At 30.5% G+C, this 26048-nt stretch overlaps 2 protein-coding genes and 3 long non-coding RNA genes across 14 annotated transcripts in view; 3 read left to right on the plus strand and 2 right to left on the minus strand.

Annotated features, from left to right (window-relative positions):
* LOC141447286 (protein FAM13B) overlaps positions 1 to 2321 on the plus strand; it is a 148080-nt gene extending 145759 nt beyond the window's left edge. For all 8 annotated transcript variants that reach the window (XM_074114746.1, XM_074114700.1, XM_074114728.1 and 5 more), the window contains one exon: positions 1 to 2321. In XM_074114746.1, coding sequence (XP_073970847.1) covers positions 1 to 211 — 211 coding nt within the window. In that variant the 3' untranslated portion in view covers positions 212 to 2321.
* Positions 1604 to 8007, minus strand: LOC141447431 (uncharacterized). Its single transcript, XR_012454319.1, has 4 exons — positions 7876 to 8007; positions 7650 to 7775; positions 4879 to 5014; positions 1604 to 3058 (listed from the first exon to the last, which is right to left on the minus strand). It is a non-coding gene; the product is annotated as an uncharacterized lncRNA (long non-coding RNA).
* The window catches only part of Papss (3'-phosphoadenosine 5'-phosphosulfate synthase), a 26803-nt gene continuing 6000 nt past the window's right edge, over positions 5246 to 26048 (plus strand). The window contains exons 1-5 of one of the 2 annotated variants that reach the window (XM_074114766.1): positions 5246 to 5404; positions 18439 to 18553; positions 24007 to 24242; positions 24335 to 24473; positions 24566 to 24684. In XM_074114766.1, coding sequence (XP_073970867.1) covers positions 5363 to 5404; positions 18439 to 18553; positions 24007 to 24242; positions 24335 to 24473; positions 24566 to 24684 — 651 coding nt within the window. In that variant the 5' untranslated portion in view covers positions 5246 to 5362. Of the gene's footprint in view, positions 5405 to 13739; positions 14037 to 18438; positions 18554 to 24006; positions 24243 to 24334; positions 24474 to 24565; positions 24685 to 26048 lie in introns of those variants that run through there. The other variant, XM_074114758.1, reaches the window with a different exon arrangement.
* Positions 5413 to 10988, plus strand: LOC141447421 (uncharacterized). Of its 2 annotated transcripts, XR_012454310.1 has the most exons (5): positions 5413 to 5606; positions 5766 to 5966; positions 7139 to 8271; positions 8342 to 8615; positions 9900 to 10988. It is a non-coding gene; the product is annotated as an uncharacterized lncRNA (long non-coding RNA). The 2 variants fall into 2 exon arrangements; XR_012454312.1 differs by lacking the exons at positions 7139 to 8271; positions 8342 to 8615; positions 9900 to 10988 and adding an exon at positions 6975 to 7125 and having other exon boundaries at positions 5439 to 5606.
* The window catches only part of LOC141447415 (uncharacterized), a 5613-nt gene continuing 3898 nt past the window's right edge, over positions 24334 to 26048 (minus strand). The window contains exon 3 of the long non-coding RNA XR_012454307.1: positions 24334 to 25994. This is a non-coding gene — a long non-coding RNA (uncharacterized lncRNA). The remainder of the gene's footprint in view (positions 25995 to 26048) is intronic.

Below are 26048 nucleotides of genomic sequence, written 5' to 3' on the forward strand. Positions count from 1 at the left end.
TGAAGAGTTATTCGAAATGCAGAGAACAACCAGAGAAGAAAAGAAGAGATTAAGAAGAAGTCTTCGTGAATTTGAACAGGAATATCAAGCAAAAACTGGACGTCGTCTTCAAAAGGAAGATAGATATCCAAACGAGTCAACATATTTGGATTACAAACAAGCAAAAGCAAAACTTAGATTTATTGATGCATTGATTACTAAAATGAAATAAAATAACAACCATATTTTAATTGCACTAACATTAACAGGTTTAAAATTTCTTACTTTTTTTTTTATTAAATTAAGCAATTAAAAAAAATGTTACTTTTTAAATGACAGTATTCACTTCGTTACACTTTTTTAAATTTATTTAATTAATCTAATAGAAAAAAGATCTGTTTAGGAATTAAGATTAGTCGAACTGTGTAAGGAACACTATTTACTTTTTATCACTTGAGTAGCCATGTAATGTGGATCAAGAATTTCTTATGGAATGCTGTCAGAAACTGAAAATCAATAATAAATGACCTTTTTATGGACAAGGAGTTCCAGTATAGAGTTAAAATCTGGAAAAGATAGAACTTCGTCATTTATATATGCCTCAAAGTAGGCTTTTTTAAAATACATATATTTTCTTATTTGTTTAGTTGATAATAAAAATTTTGTAAGTTTTGAGTGTTTCTACTTATATTTTCATACGCTATTTTTCTAAAAATAGTTTAATTATATAAGTTTTGATTTAACGTAACTTTAAAAATTTTTGTTTAGACGCTAACTTCCTAGTAAAGCCTTTTTTTCTTCTTCTTTTATTAGTTCTTAGGCTTTTTAATGCCAGTATTATTTTGTTTCATTTTACAAATATCATTTAAATATTTTTTTACTTAATTCACCTTTTTTTTGTGCTCATATTTTTTTTATTGCTACTGATTGTTCATATCTGTGAACAGTTGGATTTAAATCTTCCATTTCATTCTTCCATCGATATCTTACATTTTCAGTTCTCGTGCAACTGCCTATCGATCAAAATAATAAAGAAGACTTAATTATTTTGCATTTTTGTACTTAAAAACAAAAATAATAAAACAAGTAATTGCGAACGTAGTGCGGTGGCTTTCTCTTATAAATTTGCATTTGACACCAAAGTTTTTAAACTTTAAATTTTTAAGAAAATCTTACAAAAATCAGAAAGTGTCGTCTAATAACGGATATATATTGATGTTTTATTAAATGGCATCTTGGAACTTAGGGGTATTTTTTTACTTTAATTTTACTTTTATTTTTGGAATTAACAATTAATTGGAATGTCTAGTCTGATATAGCATTGTTAGTGGCCTACAAATGATGTAGCATTTTAAATTTAAAAAAAGAAAAAAAATGTTTACATTGTTATAAACATTTATAAATAATATATTCGTTGTTAATTATTGAATTAAATTTTGTTTAAAATTAAACTAAAAATTATATTATCTCTTGTAGGAGATTAAATTATGTTCAAACTTTATTTAATTTAATTATTATTTTTTAAGAAATGCTTTGTTATATAAAACAAAAATTTACTTGCCCTTGGGGAAACGTTTTTAAATTATTTTCCGTGGTTTTGATAACCCCTATCAGATTAAATACATTTTTAAATATTTTTTTTATGTATTAAGAAAAAACAAAGAATGAACGAAATTGTGCATGACAGTAGAAAAGTATTTTAGACTGAATTTTAGTTTTATATAAATAATAAAAAATATTTACAATGTAATAAGATGCTTATTTTCGTTATATCAAGACTTGTTAATATTATTTTTTTTTAATATTATATATATTTATATACATACATATGAATAATATAAACGAAAATTATACATCTATTAATATATGTTTAAAAATGAGTTTTATACATATTCGTAACTACAATAATATAATGAAATTTGTAAATTTCTTAGAGAATATGGGGAACACTATACTGATCATATTAAAATAAAAGTACATATTTTAGATGTTAGGAGTATGGCGCATATATTTTAAATATATCTATTTCTCACTTTAAAAATACATAAGTAAATAAACGTAAATAAAAATAAAAGGAGTGTTCAAAAATATGCAATTGTTACAAATAATAATTTTAATGTTTATAAATTGTTATATATTATATACCATTTTTGCTAAAGTTTCAAAATGTAGAATTAGATTTGTCCATGTCATTTCCTTACCTTTTTATTATTATTATTTTCTGTTAAAATTAATTTGTTTGTGGCATACACCCTCTATTTCATAATTTGAATTATATCAATTTAAAGGTGCCACAAATTGGCACCCACAAAAAGTATTAATAAAAGTTTAATTTTCTTGGATATTTTTATTTCCTTGATTGTGTTAATGGAGCGGAAATATGTCAATGACAAGAGATTATTTTTTCTCAATATTTATTAATATTTAATTTGTATAGTTACAGCTAGAATGAAAGATTCAGCGTCGGATAAAAAACATAAAAACTACAGTGTAAATAATATACATAATCTAGCATTTTGAAGTATTTAATACAATTTTAGGATATGCAACAGAATTACAAATTTTGTTTAAAGGAGAAAATTGTCAAGCCCTTATTCAGGACGTCACTCCTTTGATTAAGTGAATTTACTTTTTGTTATACTAGATTTTGGAGGAAAAAATATTAGATTGGGTACCGAGGGGTTAGCGTAAGTACGTATATCATAGAACTTATTACCGGACAGTGAGCTGTGAGAAGCTCCTAGGAAGAGAAAATCCAAGACCAGCTGCCGGATAGTTAGCAAATAGATCTACCCTTTTGTTGCCTTCTGCAGTGATAATGTGCAATGCCCTAACAGGACACCTACAGCATGTTCTGGGTTTCCCGAATGCAGTACGCAACTGGCCACTATAGACCATTACCATAATTTAGTCCATTGCAGAGTAAGATCGCTGGAACTCCCTAAAGGTCAATCCACTTTCTGTCGAAATTGAGTAGAAAAACGTCTTTATCCACAGCGATTTTTTTCTTGAACATATTTTATATTCAATACTGTAGCCTTCAGTTCAATGTCTATAGCAATTCTTTTGCTGAACAAATCTGAAATTTGTAAGGGAATGTTGGATAAGTGGTTGTGGCCACAGTGCTGCATATAACAATGAAATTCACGCGCAATAGCACACTTTTAAATTAGTATTTCACATTCTTTGCCCTATTTTTTTCACTTAACTAATTGTGAGATATGTATAATAAATACATATTCTTTTATTGAATCATTTGAAATTTTCAGCTGCAGGTTATCAATTCTGTATAATTCATAAGCAGACTGGAAATAGTAACAAGAGAGAAGTCTTCACCTAATGATTGGTTATTTTCCGAATTATAGCGTATAATGGAAAGCTACACGTAAAATACTCACGAACTTAGTTTATAGATTATTTTACTTTACCACCCACAGATTTGCATAATGCTAATTTCTTACCATGAACACTATCAATTTGTTTCTATTCAATTTGATCTATGTACATACCACCCAGCCATAGAATTTCTACATAACTAATATTTCTACATAGTGTTGCCAAGCTAAGTTTAAGGATTTCAATTTATCTCAATTCGTTTTTAAAAATTTAATGACTCAAGGTTTCTAAACTAATTGGCATTACGATTTCCTCACTTTCATTGGAATGAGACAAGATTGCATAGTGTTCTGAATCTACTAAATTTAATTTTTAAGAACCCAATGTAAAACGTAAATAAGAATAGACTACTCTGATTTTCTCAATGGAGTATAGACATCGCACATGAATGATGATAAAAGCTTTTGGCATAATCCACCCGAAAGGGTAATAAATAATCAGACTGTTGTAATGAAGATCATCAGAGATAAACTACGTTCCTCGGGCCAAATGCGACCCGTTGCAGATTTTTACAATGGAATAGAAATTTTCAATTTTACCAGTTCGAACCAGAGGCTTGAAAAAGAAGAAATGTTTACTTCGACAATGTAACGCACTCAAAAAAATCAGTTTTTTCACTGTTGCAGTCGTTCTTAAATTATTTCAAATTATAACTCTGTTGAGGGGCCATCTTATTAAGCAATTATTTAAAATAATGAATCGGAAATTACAGGTAATTTAAATAAAATAAATATTGTCAAATATCCAGTGCAGCCTATTTCAAAATCAACTTTCACGATTAGGTACAGTTATTTTTTTAAATCAAATTGAATTAAACAGAACAAACAGCGCTATAGAATTGATATTCTCTTTTATGACCATACCTCTAATACAACATCTAAAACCTGTAGAATGTAGGAAGGATTAATAAGTACTAAACATTTTAAAAATATTTGTACTCTAAAATTCTTATTTTGCAATATAGTCCGATCTCATCTTGAATTCTCCAAACCCATGCAGGAAACTTACTTGAGTGATAAAATAAGGTGATATAGTTGAGAATGCCAAAAATGGAGAATTCTAAAATCGAAATAGATTATAGTTATTCCCTTTAACGTTAAATTTATTAACTTGATCCGGTAGGGAATGTTTGAGATGCAATTGAATTATATTTGATCCGTACATGACGAAAATTTTGTCATATTTTGTTGCTATATTTTGATATTCTGCAATAACATAAAATTCCAAATTGTTCTCCTTTAGTTTTGCAAACATCTTCATTCCTACAACTCTTCTATTTCGATATCTCTCTTATTTGTAAATATTTTTTCCAACGAAATAGATGTTTCAGCTCAATAGGAACCGCTTAAAAATAATTAAATTATTTAGCTCTAAACGTGTATACTTTTTAATATTTATTTCTTTTTATTATATACAACAACAAATTATATTTATTCAATCATAACATAATTTTATTAGATTTAAGTTTATTTATTTGCTAGTCTTTATAAAAATATGTAATACCTGTGTTTAGTTTGAATGTTGTATAAGGCTGAAGCCCTAAAGATTCTTGCTCTTTGGGCGTTGCCACTAACGCTAAAACAAAATCTGGGGGGGCGCCATTGCATTTGACTGTTAAATTATCTATCCATAATAATCCCTAAAATAATGTAAGTAATGAAAAACTTTGTTGTAAGTTTAGAAGAAATTTCCAGTAAAATTCATTCCCCCTCACAACTCCAATCATCTATTATTTTTTTAAATTCTACTTTTAGAAACTTGTGAATGAAACCTAGACGAATGGCTTGATAATCTTCCAAAAAACTTCAAGGAAATGGCTGTCCAAAAATAAAATTATTCAAAGAAATACTATTTGTAATGTTTGCTACCTCCCCACCTATTATATGTTAGTTCAGACTAATACACAAGATGGTTTATTATGGGTGTGCATTAAAGTGTAGTAGGATTGCACCTCTAGTCATAGAGTTTTGCGAAAAAACATTTGAAAATGGACAGGGAATCGACGGAAAAAGTAAAACGCCAAAAAACTGTAAGTAATAGTCGCATACTAGGACAATAAGCAAATTTGGGGAAGGTTATATCTTGTAACAAACTGTTTGTTTGAATGTGAACAATACTAGGAAAATTAATGTTTAACTTTCTATTTCCGCTATAAATAACAAATTTTTAACCTACTATTTGGTAGCCCTCGTCACTTATTTTTATTTACTTAGTACTTGTGAGATTAACAGGTGAGAGAAATGTTGTGGATTTCAGAAATTATTTGAATTTGGTTAAATGTAGCGAAGTGATTAATAATTGTAGGAAAAAATCTGTTTTTGAAGTTAAATTAACTATAGATTTTTTCTGTTTTTGATGAAAACAACTTATTGATTGTCGTAACATTTCAGAATTTTTTCTTGAACAAATATTACTCAAGTACCTGTTTTACGCGAAAGTTGTAACAAATGATATTCAAGTTCATATCCTCAAGACTGCGCATGCATCCGAAGTTTTTTATTAAAATTTTATAGCGAAGAGTAAGTGGTAACTTTCGAGAGCAGTTTATAACTAGGATTCAAGATAATGTCAATTTATTATTAAAACCATTTGTAAGTTATATGTTTTATGTTTTATTCTTGTTCTTATTCAATTCCATGATGTGACATGGGAAATCAAAATACGCGTTTTCAGCTGTACCAAGCTGGAATGGTTGTTAGGCAGAAAAGCATTAATTCAAACAAAAAGTAGCAACATTACTGTCAGTTAGGACGAGCAAAGATTTTTGCGGACTTTTTTGTAGTTGACGCACAATCATAGTTGTCCCTTCGAAATATCTAATCGGTAATCAGCCAGATTATGAAGCAGGTCTCCTGAAGTTGACATTTTTCTAGATTTTTTTTTTTTTTGTTACTGTACACAAGAAATGCACAACTCAGACGCATAGTTATGACGATTGTAATTAACAGGTGCAGGTGCAGCTGTATGAGGATTAATGCTCTCAAAGTTCTATAAAGTACCAATTTCAATTGGCAATGAAGTCAGTTTCATCTCTCAGGTCACTTAAATTCCTCTGAAAATCTAGACGGTTAATTCTGCTCTTCTAAATAGAAGAGTATAAAAATAGATTTGAAACATTCTAACTCTTTATTTACTTATTTCCTACTTTTACGTTTTGTGACTGTAATTTGATGGAGCATAAGAGAATGCTTCTTTTTTTTTATTTGAAGGATAAAGTTAAAGTAAACTAGTTACAGACTTGGGCAAAAATCATTTTTCAACTTAGTTTTTCTGACTACTTATATCTATTCCTTCTAAAATATTTACTCTTTTATTTAAACTCGACATGTCAGATGAAGATAAAGTAATTTTAAAAGTTTTATGCACTATGAGTGCTACAAGGTCGACTATTTTAATTTATAATCTCTGCTCTATTTAGTCCCATTAACAGTTAAATATTGGATTGTAACTAATTCTGAGCTTGAATAAGAGAGGGAACTTTAACAATTGAATTTAAAATAAACTTTAGTTTGAAAAGTATCATTAAACTAAACTGAGTAAAGTCGAATCAGTACCTGCAAACCACGAAATAAATTTAACATATGAAAAACCTTTTACAGAGCTTTCAAACATTGATAATCAATCCATGGACTCTTGCAAATAGATCTAATAATCTTACTGGAATTTACCCGAGCTAGAGAGGATTTCTTTATAGAAGGGACAGAAAGATTTATATTGTCTGTCGATCTGAAGAAAACTTACTGATCCCAGAATTTATTTTTAGTTAATGAACTCTGTTGCGGTAAGGAAGGCGTAAAGTAAGAAAAGAAGTGGAGATTTCAGAGGAAATATTAATAAACTGCAAGTTGATGGAGGAAAATTCAGAAAGTAATTTAATTTCGTGAATAAATGTAATGCTTGCGAAAGAAATACTCGTACAGTAAAGATCTATGACCTGAAATGTCGCATTTTGAATGCTTGCGCCTGATTCATTTATATGGTCCCGTTTGGTCTCCATATCACGCCATTTTATAATACATTATCATGGACAAAAATCATTCTTCAGAAGACAAGAATTACCTATCTCTAATGTTCACAATCCAGGAACAAGGCGGATGTTGGTTCAGTGGTCGATGAGCGTTGCTTTATAAGTGAGAGGTCCTTAGTTCGAATCCCGAGTGTGGCTACTTTTTGTCAGCAAAAGTTGTTTATGGTAAAGTATAAGCGTGTCCACGATACTTAATTATAGGTGGACGTAAAGCCTTGCCTGCAAAAAATTCGATTACTTTACTTACCAAGTTCTTTCCCTGCTACCTGTATTCGGTTTAAATCCCACAAGGTCTCTCCAATATGACATATTTTCGTAATTTAATAGTTGCAGTAAAATATCTTGCCATTCTTTTCGGTTACATCTGTAGATACTAGAAAAGATTTATTAAAAAAATGGTAAAAGGATTTCTAAGATTATTGGAATTATCTCACAAATAACTTTTAAGATTTTATTTAACATTGGCCACTTACGTTCCGTGCATAATTCCATTGCGTTCATTTGAGAATGGGTTCATAAAGTTTAGTTTTAGAACTGTTGATGTTAGTAATGCTGAATGTTAAAAAAATCAGTTACCCATTTTTGCACATTTAAATTCTTACATATGTTTTATAAATGTATAGCCCGATTATATCTGGTTAAAAAGAAATTTAGTTACATTACAGAGTCGGGTGTAATATGAAAGAGAACATTTAACCTAGTTTATGTAAAAATGACTTGTCCTGTGCTACAAAGTAGAGAAACCGAATTCCGGGATTTTTATATACTTACCTACACTGAGGTGCTACAGGTCTACAAGGACCTAGACCGCCTTCACTATTTTTTTGCAATTCTTACCTATAATGGGCTTTCCTTTTTTTCATTAGCTCGTGAGTAAAACTTATTGTATACATCTTGAAATAATTACAGATTCTAAAACTAAAGACCATTTCTTTTTAGACTTACACATGATGGCAGAGATAAGTAATCAGGGCGCACCAAGAAATGAGCTTGTATTTATGAATCTCATCGCTTGAGAAATTCCTAATTGTGTGATAGAATCCCGCTGGTTACCACGCTCAATCACCAGAAAGCTATTTTGTCCCTGTGACAAACCGAAGTATAGACAGGAATGTTTTATTATAGTGAATACAAGATACAAAAACCTCTCAATAACGGACACTGGCGGGGGAAAGCCAAGTGGCCGCTGTTTGGAGGTGATCGTTAGAAGGAGGTAGGCAAGTTTCATAATGAAAAAATATAGGTTTTTTTTTTCAAACATCTATTTAAAATAAAAATTGTTTATTATTCATAGATTTAAAAACGTGCATAATTGCATAATTATTTAGCTATATGATATGCATCAAATTTTTCTTAATTATTCCAAAAATTTAACAAAAAAACTACATATTATTGACTTGTTTAATAATTATTACAACAATTTTTATAATAATCACATTTATTCATAACAATAATAATTTATGGTAAAATACTAAAAAATAATATTTTATTTAAACATTTCTCTGATAATTACCATCAAAAAAATCATAAATACGAATAGCAATATTTTACATTGCATTTTTTATCCACATTTAACTTTTTTTATTACTTTATGAACGGTAAATTTTTGCTAAACTTATTGGACAGACGCACTATTACTCTATCACTCCTCAACTTGTAAAAATAATCACTAATTTTTTTTTTGCAAGCCGTTTTGTTTTTCCAACGCGTAGATTCCATCTCGGTCCTTCAAAATATTGGTAATCTGCGTTTTTCCAACTCCAAACCTAATTATACATAATTATCTTTTTGTTAGAAATTATGCAAACTCACAGAATAATTGAATTTCTTAGAAAAATAGAACAAACTTTTCGGCAAGTTGACGATGGCTCGATTTGGTTTTTGTAAAATCTTCCAACACATTTATTTTCTCATCTAGAGTTAACCACTTTCGTTTGGGACACTTATCGGAAAAAGTAATATTGTTCGTCCAAAGTAATATTGAAAAATGATTAAAATGTTACAAGTTGTATGAGCTTATTTAGGAAACTTTAGGAAAAACCAGAAAAAAAAAACAAAAACTTGAGAGGAGATAATTATTTTTATCACCGCGTCAAACGTACTTTTAATTATAAGGTGGTCGTGGGTGGGAGGTGAAACATTTAATCCGTTCCCTAAAATCAATGTCTGCGGTCGCTATGTAGAGTGTCCGTTAGACGGAGGTTCTTTTATATATATAGAAAGTGTATAGGGGTAAAACGGGGAAATCCAAAAACTGTCCGTAAATGGAGTTGGTCCTTTGTGGTAGGCTCGAGTATATACGGAAAAAAGATCATCTGGCAAAGAGTAAAGCAGTAGCTGACGAATATACCAAGTGTTAAACAAAAGTAATAAACATCCTTTTTCATCATCGCAATGCTTCTTCTACAAAGGGGCTTTGACAATGCGAAAACTGGAAGATTGTTAATGAGAAAAGTAAGACTATATAACCTTTTTTCCATTGATTGATGCTTTACAGACTTCCATCAATTCGGAAAACTAAAGGAATTTTTCCAGAAGTGATGTAAAGTAACGAGACTTGGGCATTGACGCAAGAAAGCGAAAATCTGCTTAGAACAAGGGTACGAAAAGTGTTGCGGAAGATCTGCGGCTCGCTGAATGGAGGATCCGAATAAATGAAGGAACTAAAGAGACGATCGGGAGAACCTCACATAGTTGCTTGTATCAAAAAGACACAAAGATGGCTAGGCCTTGTTGATCGGATGCCTCATAACCGAGTAACAAGGAAAGTTTTATTCGGACAACTGGGGGTTCTCTGGACTAAGAGATTGTCTAAAAATAAGATGGTTTGATGAAAGTGATCTGCAGAAGCGAGGCAAAAAGTCGAAGATTGGGAAGAATGATAGTATCTCTCTTGAATGAGGTCCAGGTCCTATTATAGGACTGTAGTACCATAGTAAAATAAATTGCATAAGTAGCTGGAGAACTTTTGAGTGAAATGAGGACGTGATAGCAGCTTTAGAAGGGTATTTTTTGCACATCTGAGTAGTTCCAGTGAATGGAATCTACTTGTTGGAAAGTGCATTGATTACAAACGGACTGCATAGAAAAACAAAAAACAAAACAGCATTTCAGTGTTAGGTCGACAACTTTTCACCTTTTTTCGAACGGTGGCATCCACTGATTACAGCACTTCCACCAATCTTGCATATCTATTTAGTCTTAAGAGTCTGGTGACTGCATGAGGGCGTCAGTTTTTATTTCCCCTGAAGTGCTAATACTGCAAGTTCCTCTCTCTGACACAATGCAGGCAAAAGTTTCACAAGTTATCCACTACCAGGCGCGTGCGATACATGAGTACCCGAAGGAAGGTCTAAGATCATCTCTCTCCTATGATATTATTTTCTATTTATTACTATTTTCAAGAGGTCGTACAAGTTTGGCTGGGTATTGTTTCATCATAAGGAAGAGTAAGAAAGACAAAGAGAAAACAAACATTACATTACTTAATTTTATACAAAGTGAAACATAAGTATGAAATAAATGCAATTTCAGAATAACTAAATATTATGCACTCATAATATAAATTTAGATTCTTCATTTAAACAAAACTTTTAATTTTCAGTTCTTCTGGAAGATAATTATATTAATCTTATATTTGAGTAAGGAGGTAGTTAAAAGATAGATTTTGGTACACGCCAACATGAGATGTTTGTGTAAGTAAAATATTGCGTATTTAATTTTTTAAACACGAGACAATGAAATAAAAGTTGAATTAATGAATCTGAACTAAAATCACAACGGATACTATATTATTTTTTTCGTTACATTAAAGTAATAGCCTATTTTTTTAGACGAGGCTTAACGTCCATCTATAATTAGGTATCGTGGACAAGAACGGAAGCTTATACTTTACTATAAACAATTTTTTCTAACACATAAAAAGTAGTCATACGCGGAATTCGAACTGGGGATCTCCCATGAACAAAGCCACGCTCATGACCACAAGACCAACACCCGCCCCCTGCCATTATAAGGAGGCAATTGTAATTTCTTAGGGATCTGACAGACTAGGCTTTTGAGCTAATCTGTCCGGGACTAAGCTATTTGAAAGGAATTAGGAGCCAAAACCGAATCCACCTCCAACCCCTCTATGTAGCTTTGATATGCTTCAGTATGTTTTGAGGAAACGGGAGCTTAGCTCTTCAGCAGCTGAGTTGTCATCTCAGAAGGCCGAAGTAAATGTGGACCTCATGGCTTTCTGAAAGCTTTCGGGCGCCGAAGTGTGGCTCTGACCACATCCATGAGTTCATCTTCCACTGACCGACCACTTCTCCATAGGAGACCTATTGGTCTTACACTTAATTATTTCCACAGGGTCTTCCTTTGGTTTAATTCTTATCTTTTCGCCTCCGCCGGCCACATCTTTAAAGATAACTCTTATTTAAAACATTATTCAACTGAAGATGTAACAATTTAAGGAAAATGATTTTTATTTAAATTGGTTTATCTAACGTATTTTACCAGTGGAGATCAAATAATTTCTTAACTTAAAACCAGATAGTATAACTCAGAAACCGGTTGGACCCAGCAGCTTTAATCATGATCGAATTATCCACTTTGTGGACATCAGAGCAAAAATACTCGAACCTTTGCTCCGTTGCTTTCAATCAAATCATTTCCACAAGCGATTAGTAATTTTTAGTATTAATACTTCATGAATTTGGAAAGTTGGCCGTTGGAAGTTAGTACATATCTCCGGAGGGTTTCATTGAACTAACTGTACAGAAGGACAAAAGGCAATAATTTTATCGCTGCATTTAAGCGAAAAAAGAAATAATTGTGCCTGACTTTATTAAGCGAATTAAAACTTATATAACGCAGTTTATAGGTTCGCAAAAAATAATTCTTAGAATATTGTACATTACACAACCATTTACTCAGAATAGCTAGTAAAGAACTAAATACAATAGTTTCTGTGAACCTATTAATTTTTTAAATGGTTAAACTTCAATTCATTGCGTTTGCTAGAAAAAAAAAAATGTCCCATGAAGGAGGAGTGTGTGTATTGAATATTATTTTTTGGGATATTGATAACCTTATGATATTGGTCTCATTTAATTTTTATTAATTATTTTGCCAACGATTCAGCCATCCAGGGCTAACTTCACAGGCTAATTATACTTATTCCATTAATTTACACATTCATTTACATATATTAATTAAAATTAATTATTATTAGTATAAAATTTAAGTATTTTTGTTGCCATCAAAACATCTTACAAGGGAATATATTATTAATTTAATTATTCATAAATCGTAATTTTTCATGAAGCATACTTCCTGTCATTTTGTAGTATTTTTCCTTTCTCTTATTCCACTATAGTAAGAGAATGTAGTCGTGCAGATTTTCAATTTTCAGTTTTAACTTGAAATATCCATTTGACAGTCCCCTGGGTCTGATTTTCTTTAAAAAAAGACGTCTCCTACGATTTTCTGTGGACTTAAATTTGCTAATTTCATGTAAGTAGATACATACTAAGTTTTATTTAAAACATTTTTCCAGGAAAATTCTATTAAGGGCACTTCTGGGGGGAATGTTGTTAGATATTCCTCTAACGTTTCATTTCTGTTTAATGTACAGACTTGCCTACCTGTATAATATTTATAAGAAACAATTTTGAGATTATATTTCCGAATTTTAGATGAAAATTCAGTTTACCGAATGGAGTTTTCTGTAATTTAAGATTATCTCTCAAGAGGCCTCTACAATTCATTTAAATATTGTTTAGTGATTACACACACAGAAATCTATAATTTTTACGGAATCATTTTTCCTGCAAATTCGATTAAGGGGACTTCTGTGAGGAGAGGTTTTTATTAATAATAATAATAATAATAATTGGAGAAAAAAACCCAAACGTTCTGAGTTTGAAAAAAATTTGTGGTTTAGAACTTGGAGAACTTGGGGGAGTAAGGGAAATTATTAACTCATTCCTTTAGCTAAAAATTTTTCGCACTATTTATTTAGGACTCTAGGACAATTAATTTTAATTGTGTGATTTTATAAAATGTGTCATGTAATTTAATTACCTTTGTGTACTTAAAAAATTGTGCAATTTAGCTTCTACTCTATTTGATTCCATAATTTATAGTTTTTCCTCAAAATTTATCTATGTTTAATGTTCCAAATACATTAAATAAACAGGAGAATTAGGTGAAAGCTATTATATAAATTGTAAAACCAACTGAATAGCTTTCTATAGAGTTAAAAGTTGTGGAGCACATTCTGGTGACTTTCATCTTTCATTAACCTAGTGCAGGATCCAATATTTTGTACTAGTTATCATACTGATATTAGCGGCGATCTTAGATTAATTAATGTTTGTGAATAGTAGTTTTTTTTCTTTTCTTTTTAATTTGTATTGAGGAGATAAGATAAATTCTAAATGACCTAAATGTGTAGGGAATAGAGAAAGAGTGAGGGTAACATTACTGAGTACTGTCAGGGTCGTTCATAATCATTCATACAGAAAGACCTTGCCGGTTAGCAATATTACAGTGCTATTACTTGAAATAAGTTCAGTGTTTGTGTAAACGTTTACAGTTAAACATGTCTCACAACGACAAGTTGATTAGTTACATTAATAATCATGTAAGTTTTTTAATGAAGTAAAAATATTTTTATTTTCAATAAATGTTGCATTTTTTTTTTCAATTGTTTTCTTTGTAATCTAATTTTTTGTTTTTGTTCGTTCTGGAATTAATATGAGTCAATTTTTTGATTAATTTCGATTAATTAACTGCAATTTAAGGCAATTGTTGACTACTCATAAATGCACTATTTTCTCTTTTTATGATCATTCATATTTAATGGTACCAAGTTAACTATTTTAAAATATTTGAACAATTTACTGATAAATAATGTTGTTTACATGTTACCAATTTTGTTTTTCAAGATAGTAGAAAATATTTTTAATCTGTTAAATACAGGTACTGGAGCAGTTTACACATTCCCCCTGCCACAAGTACTTCCTGGGGTAATAGTTTGTTCCTTTGCGGATCCTTTGCTTGTATTCCGCACCCCGAATGTTCTCGTGACCTGGTTTTTGTGCTAATCTGCCATAAGTATCTCTACCTTATACTCAAAAAGCATTCTTAATTCCTGCTTCCAAAATTTTACGACTTCAACTTCGTCCGACTTGTACTCTTTTTCATCTTTGGTGTACAATCCTTCTTTCATTCATTCTGCCTCCCTCTTGTCCCAATTTCGTCTTTTCAGTAATTTCGTTTGTATTTCTTGTCTCATCTTGTTCATCGACTTCTTACTTATTGCTTCCATAGGTTTCAATTTTTATTATTATTTTCATAATCATTTTTTATTATGTCCACTATCCGTTTCTTCGATCTCCTTCTTTCTAAACTTTTATTTCATTATTATCGTTTGCCTTCGCTTTTGCTTTACCTATTAGCTTTTCTTTTAATATACCTATAATTTTTTACCGCTAAATATCTTGATACTCATACGTTTCACTAACTCTTTTCCTAAAGCGCATTCACTTGAGGTAGCGTCTTTCCCATCGCTTAATGTTTTGTACCGGATTGATGCAACTTGGAATATAAGGAAAGTAATGAAGGTATTATTAAATTTCAAATGATCATTCCATTTTTATTTTCCACGAAAAATCATCTAGCTGATAGCTAAGGACTGTACACAAACGTCGCTTCGATTTTCATACAATTAATCTGGAAGCTTCGTAGAACTCCGACATCGCTAGTGTACTCCGACATCGGGTTAGGGATAGTGGTTTCCTTCCTCACAGACGAATAACAACAGTAATATCAGAATAGTATTAAAACCATCGACTTCCACTTTAACTTGTAAAATTCCATGTCATGTTTTGGGCAAAATACGATTAGTTGTTTAACATTGTTAGTTGTGAAGTGTGTTAATAATCCTCTGTTGATGTTTTAGATCATTTTCCGTAGGAAGGTTTTTAACCTAACCTCACGGCGAAACTTTGTAGCACTTTCTTTTTTTGAATATTATCTTGCAAAATTATGGGCTGAATTTACCAGCAAGTTTTAAGTCCTTCTCTAATGATATCTGCATGGTTATCTTGATCACTCTCTTTTTTAGGGTCACTGAAACAACATCCCATATTTTGATCTTTGCTAAGAGGTTTATTCATTAATTTTTAATTAACGTCGGTTGAGATATTTCATCATCAAATTATTGTTTACGAATTTCACTTGCTAAAATTATAATTTAGGATCAGAAACTTGGTGCAACAGTGAATTAAGTAAATTTGCAGGAATAATATTTGGAATTTTCCTAATTAAAACGAGAATACAATTCTACAAAATTCTCAGAATTGCCTTGAATTTTTTCTCCTTAGTATCCGGTTGATCGAGTATAACTCGTTTAAAAAAAACAGTCGCATTGAAAGAGATTTATGTGTATCACATAAATAAAAATAAACTTGAGGTTCTTTGAATTTGGTAAAAGTTTTTCTTTTTTTTTTCCACTAAATTATTTACTTTAAAATAAATAACAAACATAAAGATGTAAATTGCAAATATTTTACTTAGCCTACAGAAATGTATAAATAATAATGTATATAAATAATATTTTTGTTTTATTCTTTGTTGTTACTTTTATTTTTCGTAGGATTTGCTACTTCTTTAATTAATTCATTAATTTAACTTAAAGTGCCTTAAATATGCGATTTATTCATTTTTAATAAACTTTCAATAGATGTTAATTATTTGATTTATTTATTAAATTCACTGTGGGCCACAATATGGAGGCGGGCTGTCAGGATACGAAGTATGATAACAATTTTATTGAAATAAATTTTCTGTTTTTTTGTTGTTTTTCTTGCTATGTCTCCAATATTGCGCAGACCAACTTTTTGATTTAGGGGAACGCAAAACGATAGTTTTTGGAGAAAGCTCAAACTGAAAAATCTGCACGGAAACGTTTAAGTAGGATAAGTTGAAATAAAATATAAAGTAAAGAATGGTAATAATGGTAGTATGAATGAAAATAAACGTCACTTAACAGATGGACTGTTGCCTATGCTAAGGTGTGTACTACCAATATATCTATGATCAATGTAACAACAAATAAAACTTATTTGTGAATTGAATAGGAGAAAGCAATAGTTCCACTTTAGTAATTAGTTCAGTTAATTTGTGTAAGCATGGTATGTAATTTAAGCATAAAATATCTCGTAAACAAAAAATTGCTGGAAGCACAAATCATTCTATTTTTTTCTCTTAGTCCATTTGACGGAAGAGCGGCTTAACTGAATCTTTAAATTCAGTTTCTCTAAGTTTGATGGCGACCCAATGATTTCCTTCAAAGCTCTCAGTATAAGAGTTTTGTAAATAAAATAATATGACTAATTCGGTTATTCCTTTTATTCAAAATAAATCAATTGTATTTTATCCCATTCCAAATAGTTCCCTTTGGAAGCATCTCATCGTTCCCAGTCTACACAGTTCCATTCATAACCTGGAATCTCTTTTAGTTGGTCAATTACAGCTTGATTTTGATGGATTAAAGTAATCCTAAATGTTTATCAAAATATTACTGGAGAGAAATCGCGTGAATCTTTGAGTATCATCTGGAATCAAAACGACAAAAGCAAGTCACACCGCCAAACACATACGATACGTAACCTCGATACGCGCCAGTAGTGCTATCTCTCTGACTTTGCACGGACTTTTCAAACGACCCTCGTACATCATATCTCAAATAACTGAGGATGAGTTGAGCCAAAATAATGCAATGCTTATTTGTTTTTTCGCGAGCAATGGCATTGTACTTTTTAACGAGTTTTTGCTGAAGAAACTATTAGTCAATCAGCCATTCTTGAATGGTTTTCGTCATTGATTTGCTTGAGTGAGGCTAGCCATCATGTACCCACCTGGTTACTGAATCCTAAAAATGCACCTTGTCGCACTACAATCGTAAGTGTTGTTGAACTTTCGATAAGAAAAAAATTGATGAAAGAAGATAAGAAAAATTTTTTAAACTCACACCTCAACTATTACTACAAAATTTGAACAAAAGTTGTACATTATGTACATAAAGTTTAATTTGAATTTATCTTTTTTTACAATCTCTATTTTTAATTTTTACGGTCATCAACTGCAAGATTATAATCGCCAACTATCTTTACTGAAATGTATAATGAAGATTCCCTTTTACATAATAGTTCACTTATCACAAACATGATATTGCGTAACTGTGGCATGTATTAAATAATTTATATTATAGATACCAATATTATTTAGTATATAATATATTCTAACGTTTTCAACTAGAAACGCAACCAGTTAATAATTGGGATATAATTTGATAAAACACGCCATACTCTCACACCGATTTATTATGCAGAATTAAAAGTTACAAAAGAATCCCTAATCAAAATAAAATTTGTATTTGATCTGTACAATCTGAACAAATCAGAAATATTCTATCAATTATAACATTTGTTTTCTCATTTATAACTATACGCTAACAGCTCATCATTACCATTACCTTTGCATAACTAATAAAATTGCATTACCCTTTTTTAAATTCACATCAGAATGTTCTGGGTCAGTTGAAAATGGATCCGCCCTCAGTTCTCCCTAATAGACAATTGAAGAACTATTGCTAGAAGTACCTGACCTTTCTCAAGAATGATACCATTTTAACTACGTTGAAGCATATTTTATATACTATCCGCTATTAGTACATTACATATGGCACTGCTTTTAAGAAGATAGAAGAAGATTACTTAGTGATAGGTGTCAGCATGTAAAAGAATTATAATAATTGTTCTTGTTTAATAGTGGTTATGTTTTTTACAATCTGCAATCTTGAGTAAATGTTCAATTTGATTAAGAAATGAAGTGGCCACGTTTCTCTTTATATTTTCTCTTTTTGCTTTGAATGATTAAGTGGGAACGATTTGGGGATAATAAATTAAATTTACAAGTAAATTGTAAATTAAAACAGATTAAAGAAAATATTTAATTAATAAAATTACTTTTATGTTTAGTGTGCACAAGTAGCGACAAATGTAACCGAACAAAGGCATCAAGTATCTAGAGATAAAAGAGGACAAGTTTTAGGAAATGTCAGAGGATTCAGAGGGTGTACCGTCTGGTTTACAGGTAATTCAGATTTGTATTTCATACGTTATTTCTTCTAAATTGGTAATTACCTTAAATTAGCAAATTTAAGTTTCCTGGTAAAATTTGTAGAAAATACAATAACCCGACTCAAGGTTTTGTACCATAACAGCTTAAGCTCTTTGTTCTTATAAACTTGTTTTTTGTTTTTGTTTTGGTGACAGTCACAATCGATTTTCTTAAAATTGTGCGTCAATTCTTAATACAACGCTACAATGGCCCGCAGTTTTATTTTTTATATTTTAAATGTTTAAAAGTATGAATTTTGGTAGGTTTTGTGAACGCATTAGAATTTAGTTTTGTAGATAATTTCATTATACTTCATAATCAAATGTAACCTATTCAAAACTAACATAATTAAATGTTAAGCCTTTGAGTTTTATTTCTTAATGAGCACAAGGTTTTTCAAGGTCCAGTATCCAACTATCCTGAAACGGCTTTTTAGAGGTAAGCCTAATTTCACAGATCTTCTGAGTTATTTATTTTCTCTCTCTCTCTCTCTCCCTCTCTCTCTCTCTCTCTGCAATGACATCTTTATTGTCACATGCAACTTTGATGAGAAATAGAATATGCAAAAAGAAGTATAATAAAAAAGCCAAGGTGAGAAACCACTTTAGTAATTACAGCCTATATTTATGTATAGAGATCGCGAGTGAACATTCGTGTAAATTCGTCTAGGAGGATTATCAAGGACACGGGATGAGAGATTATAATCTAGAGGATTATGGTTAGAAGATATAGTTTTGTGAAATTTTAAAGAAAGGGATGTTGAGAACTTGGTAAATCGTTTGTTTGTTACATGCCAGGAAAAGTTAACTGTGGTCTAAGGATTTTTTTTTTTAGGGATTTAGTACGCTGTAGATTAAAACGTTTAGTTGAATTCGATTTTACAACTCCTTATGGTTTGAGAATTGAAGTGTCTGTTAGTCTTTAGTTTTCTAGTGAAAGTCGTCATCTGGTGTCTAGTAGTATTTTAACAAGATTTTAACAAGTATCGTTATCGTGTCATCTTTCGTCTTTTAAGTCGTATTTAGCAGTTACATGTCAACTTGTCAACAACATTAGACAAGAAAACCGAGTCACTAAAATCAATTTTTCAAAATGTTGAACCGTTTTAAAAGCGAGCCAAGCATTTCAATTTGGAGGACCAAAGTTTCGGGAACCATCTGAACCACATAGCCATTATAAAGAATTGATGTGAGACAATTGAGAAGTCGTTGAAGCAAGTACAAAATGGTTAAAAGTTTAGCCTTGAAAAAGCTACTGAAAGAACTTCGAGACAGTTCAAGGTAGACATTCTGAGTACAATAACGGATGGTTGAACACAGTTCACCAATCAAGAGATTCAAAAGTTTTACAAGATATATGGTATAATGCGTTTTCTTTCAACATCAATATGTTACACTCGGACAATCGAGCTTGAAAAGTCTAAAGTCGTCTGGGAAAAACAAAAGGGGTATGTACTGTTGACATTCCTCAAGTCCCCTTGTAGTAGATGCATTTCAATTTTAAATTTTTACGCCATCGATTTTGGAGTCTTTTTGACGATCTGAAATCTGTAAATGCTGCAAACTCGAAATGTGACGACGTAACAAAAGAGCTTAATCGAAAAGCTTAATATAGGAACTTTGATGTCAGCTTAGATTGCAAAAGGTATGCTAGTAAAAATCTTGATAAATACAGGCATACTATTCTAATACAGTTTCAATCGGCAATCCAGATTTTGGGAACTTTTAGAATTAATTAACTGTAATTGGGAATAGTCAGAATCGTTTGGTATTATACGCCACAGCTAACTAAATTAATTAAAAATAAAAAATAAATGATACCGTTTAGGTAACTATCCAGTATCCAGGTATTACGCTGAAGACTTAATAATCACTGCGAATTTATTCAATTTTCTAGAAATAATTTTCTATTATACATAAATTTCAAACTTCGTTATAAAGAGCTGACAGGAACGGATTAATCAGTGGCTTAGCAAATGCTAACTAGTGAACTCTGGATTCCAACACGGAGATCATGGGTTCAAATCAGCTGCTTACTCTTTGATTGCCTCTTCCTAGAAGCTTCTTACAGCTCATTGTTCGGCCACAGATGAAAATTAACGAATATATGAGTATAAATTTGTAGCTGAAATTTGAAATCATTGTCACAGAAAGAGGCCAAATTTGTTTGGCTCCTTGGCCATCGACCAATGCAATGGTTTGAATAGTTAATTGGAACGTTTTCAAAAATATTCTGAATAGAGTCATATAAACGCTTTCAGCTAATGAGAAGAGGGAAAATGTTCTTATTTATTACGATCGGACACCTTCTGGTTTAGTCTTAATTAACTTGAGTTAATAAAATACTGTATAGCCACTTGCTCTACACTGGATTTCGTAAATCAATTCTTAAAATCTTTTTAAAGAAATAATAATATCATAAAACACAATAAATGTGTTATATATATGTTCATTTATAGATCATTACATACAATCTTTAGAAGTTTTGCAAATATCTTACATTGGATTGAAACGTCATAGCCTAGAAGAAAAAGTTTTACAAAATTATTACTTTGTTTTGTTTAGAGAAAAATAGGTAACCATCATGTTTACCTTGAACTATCTAAAATGAGGAAGGAGATTTAGTAGTGTGATTATTACAAATAATTATCTATAATAGGTAAAAAAATAAAAATAAAAAGAGATTATTTGAAAATGTGGTTGCTCTTATTAGGTAACAGAATATAATTTTTATAATTTACTCTATGATTATAAGTTAAGACTAAAAAACAAAATTATCAGTAGTCATTATTTCATTTTTTATTTTTGTAATTTTTAAAAGGCGAGTGGAAACCAGATAATATTGTAGTATTCGCACTTTTCGTAATATATTTTTCACACTAATGTACACATTAGTAAGAATGATGTGTCAGTATTGCTTAGAAGCATACTGAGATCATAAATAGATAAAAGGCTTGAAATGTATATATTATTTTAGCATTTAGTTTTGATTTATGAGGCAATATATATACATAATTCATTATGTTTTAAGGAGCCTCCCAGGCTTTGATGACTTTTTTCTTTTTTTTGAAGTTGTCTGTCCAATATCTGTATTTTATTAGGACCGCTTTTTGCCAATTTCATATCTTTCCGTCCCTAGGAAACAAACTAACTTGCTTTTTAACAAATATATCCTATTTAAAAAATTCTTCCTCTTTGGGTCATCGTCTTCATAAAATTATTTTTGTTTCTGAAGATTTCGCAGATTCCGTTTGGAATTATTTTTTTTAAATCTGAATAGAGAGAACTATTGCTTTTGCCCATGTTCGATACTTCAAATTAGTTTTTGATTAGAGTCTTTATGATGTATGCTTTTCATATGTTCTGTTTGAAATTTTTTTTTCAGCCATTTCATTTGGTGGAAGTCTTATTTTTTCTTAATAAAAATGCATTTTTAAGGACTTGTAAATTTGCGGGTCTATTTGGAAGATATTGATTTTGAACGGTAAATGGAAACCACATAAATAGGTTCTTTTTAATTTTTGTATATTATAAAGTAAGACAACTAAACATTTTACATATATTATTTTCCTTCCTGGAGCACACCTTGCATATTGACCGATAGGAAAAGTAATTATGATAATTATATTAGGAAATATATTTTTACTGTAAAAAGGTATTATTTATTTGATAAGAAGCACTTTAGTGAAACTTTACATTCATTATTTTTATCAAAATGGAAAAAATTGTATAAAAGATAACTTCTTTAAACAATTACAAAAACGTTAAAAAAACTATAATTTGTTATGTAATATTTTTTTTATTGTTCTAGGTTCACTTTGAACTATTCCTAACATAAAACTACACTGTCATATTTCATTATTTCATTTGTACACCAAGGTCAAAATGAGAATCACATATAAATGATTTTTTTTTTTTATTACATAACATACTGGCAGTTGTTAAATTATTAATTTTACACTAACACACATCCATTATAGTGTTGTAAATGATTCTGCATAAATTTGCTCTCTATTTTTCTATTAAACAATGATTATGAGAATGTGGTTTGAATTTGTAATTGTAAATTACTTCTCGGATCTTGGGAAAGAAATAATTTAAAATAATAGCTAGAGGCGCTAATGACTGTAACAGTCGATGCGCCCGTTAAAAAATAAATAACAAAATAATGGCTATTATTATAAAATAATAATAGCTGTTATTTAACAATTTCCTGTTATTTAGTTATTTTTGTGAAGATCTTATAACTGGAGATTTTTCTTGTAAACTGGTTTATCCCCTTTTTGACCTTTGTAATCAGTATATTCTTACTTGGCCTTCCATATATTTTACAAGAACCTTTTCTTGTTTCTTATTATTTTTCTAGTAGGATTGTCACTTTTTAGAATTAGAGAAATAAGCGTGGTCAGTGATATCTTAGTCTTATCAAAAATAGCTGTGCTAGATAGAACTTATTTGTCAATTTTTTTTCCCTACTGTGTTTTACTTAGAAACGTTTTAAATGTTCGCTTAAATGTTCACTCTTCTGTCCATTTATAAAAAATTATTTTGAATTCATTTCTTGCAATAAACAACATCAGATTTAGATAATTTTTTAAGGACTTTTGTTTTGTATTCGGAGATTTAAAGCCAAATTTGGTCTCTATACCTACGAAACATATTGTACGTTAGACAATAATATTATGTTGAGGATGTATGCAACTCTTTATCCTCTAAGTTGTAGAAGAGGTTTGGGGCTCCTTTTTTAGTAGCGTATCTTAAAAATGTACGGTTTGTTAACTCTGGAAAATCTCTGCAATAGTGAGGTAAAGCAAACTAATTATCTAACTCAGAAAACTCAGAACGTGTATATGTACTGCAAGTGTATTATTCGATGAAATAGGCAGGGACGTAAATTTTCTGAATGTGGTAAAATTTTTTGTAATATTGGCATTTGCTTGTTTTTTTCCCGTACTTAAATATTTATATCGAAATCATATTGATTTTTGTATTCTATTTTCTTGAGTGCTCGACTAATGTTTACTTTTATCTCTAATGTCGTTTACTTTAACATTTTATCCAAAATCTCCCAAAGTTGTTATATCATTGAATTTTATCTACATGTAAATAGTGATTTTATTGTTATTTATTTAATGCACTACAAGTTGACTCTTTTAAATTAAAAGTTACCCGCAAAACGAGATGCAAGATTATCTGGTGGATTGATATGTAAGCTGTGTTTTAGCAACCTCACGGAGTTAGGCAGCACCGTTTGTTGTTCTTGCAACGAATTGTTTCTCTACATGAGTACTTCATATTACATTACATTATACGAGTACATTACTTACGGTTGCTCATTCATGTTACTGGTCGATTATCTTCATAAAAATAAAAAAATTATTACTAAACACTTCACTGTCCAATAACTTGTACTTCATTTGTTGATAGGTTTATCTGGTGCTGGTAAAACGTCAATATCATTTTGTTTGGAAGCATTCTTAGTTTCAAAAGGAATTCCAGCTTACGGTCTTGATGGAGATAACATAAGAACTGGATTGAACAAAAATTTAGGTTTCAGTCCCGAAGAAAGGGAAGAAAATATAAGAAGGGTGGCAGAAGTTGCAAAACTTTTCGCAGATAGTGGTGTTATAGCTCTATGCAGCTTTGTATCTCCTTTTGCTTTGGTATGTTTATATATATATTTCTAATTGCGAGTGAATAGATAATACTTTTTTTAAATTATTATTATTTTAATGGGCCTTGTACTGTTTTTAAGGATAGAGAAATGGCCAGAAAAATTCATATAGAAAGTGATTTACCGTTTTTTGAAATATTTATTGACACTCCATTGAATGTTTGTGAGAAAAGAGATGTGAAAGGCCTTTATAAGAAAGCTAGACAAGGAATTATTAAAGGTATGTATTTAACAGTTAAGTTACATAGAAATACATTTTCTATCACTTAAAGAATTTAGTTCTGATAAAATTATTTATTTATATCAAATTAGGATTTACTGGTATCGATCAGCCTTATGAAAACCCCGACGCTCCAGAATTAGTATTGAAAACAGTCGAATGTACTATTGAAGAATGCAGCATGCAAGTTGTGAAACTGCTTCAGCAACAGGTAAATCTTTCTTTTTTGTTTTGTTTTTTTACCCTCCAGTCGCAAACAACTTATACAAGAGATCTAGGGAGACAAAAGTAATATTTACTGGTGAAATCAAAGTTTAATATGGTTTTTAGAGCCATATGAAACCAAAACATTTTTTTTAAGTCTTTGAGTCTAATAAACTGGCTAAATTACCATCAGTTCATTACTAGAGCCACCCTCAGACTTCAGCTAGGTTACAACCCCTTTATTCCCAGAGTGCATTAGAAGACGACGAATTTAACAAACAAAGGAGGATTTGGATGTGGCACTGAAATTCGGCTAGTACGGTCTGGAATAGAATTGATTTAGTAAAGGAATAAAAGTATTTTATGCTCCAATATGCATTATTTTATTATTTTGAACTCTAAAGTTATAGTATTAAAAAGTCTTATTCTTGCTGTAGAATGTTTCAGTGAACTTCCAACTATATTATTCCCGTGAAAATCGAGTTTCAGCTCCATTTCATATCAGTTCTAGTTACTAAGGCATTGGCAGTTCATGTAGCTTTTCTAATTTAGAATTGATAAAAAATGAACTCTCTATTGCGGGGAACTCGCCTAGAAAGATTATATAATTTAACCGAAATTATTTTCACTAAATCAGAAATTATGTGACTTTAACAATTTTACTGAGAATAAAATAAAGAATTTTAAAATAAGGATGTTACGCTGGCCCCGCGGAGGTTTGGGAGGCCCGTACATCACATTACCTTCTCTCTTCACGTTCCCACTGATTTGCAGCCCTACGTGATCTTAATGTGATCTGTGACCCAGAGATGAAACACGCTGATCATATCCATTACCTCTAAATATCTTAACCTTCACTGACTTTTACAAAATTAAGTAATCACATGTTGTGGAATTAAATTCACTCGCTTCTCAGGTAAAAAATACTATTTTTTTCATTACTCGTGTTTGCTAATTTTATCTAAGTCAAGGGTATTTTATTGTAAATTAGCATGACAATAGTTTTTCTGATTCATGAATTTCTTAAAAACAGTCAACAAATTTTAATTAGTTTCATTAATAATAGACATGGGAAATTAATAAATTTTGTTTTGTTTTGTTCTAATGACTTTTAACATTTTATAATTAAGTTATAAGATTATTATATAATTGTAATAACACCAAATTTAATTTTAGTAATAATAATACAATTTATGCATTAATTTCTTTAAAATTATACATCTTGCTGTCAGGATCATTGTGTGTAACGAGAGGGCACTGTCCGGAGGCAGGCAGTGCACTGAAAAAAGCTCGGGGCGCCAATGACCTCGCTATGACCTATGAAAAAACAAAAACAAAACCTTTATGGTCCTGCATAGCATTGAATCCCAA

This window comes from Rhodnius prolixus, unplaced genomic scaffold (assembly GCF_049639745.1).
Source record: "Rhodnius prolixus isolate KJV_2025 unplaced genomic scaffold, Rpr scaffold_1, whole genome shotgun sequence".
NCBI classification, from domain to species: Eukaryota; Metazoa; Arthropoda; class Insecta; order Hemiptera; family Reduviidae; genus Rhodnius; species Rhodnius prolixus.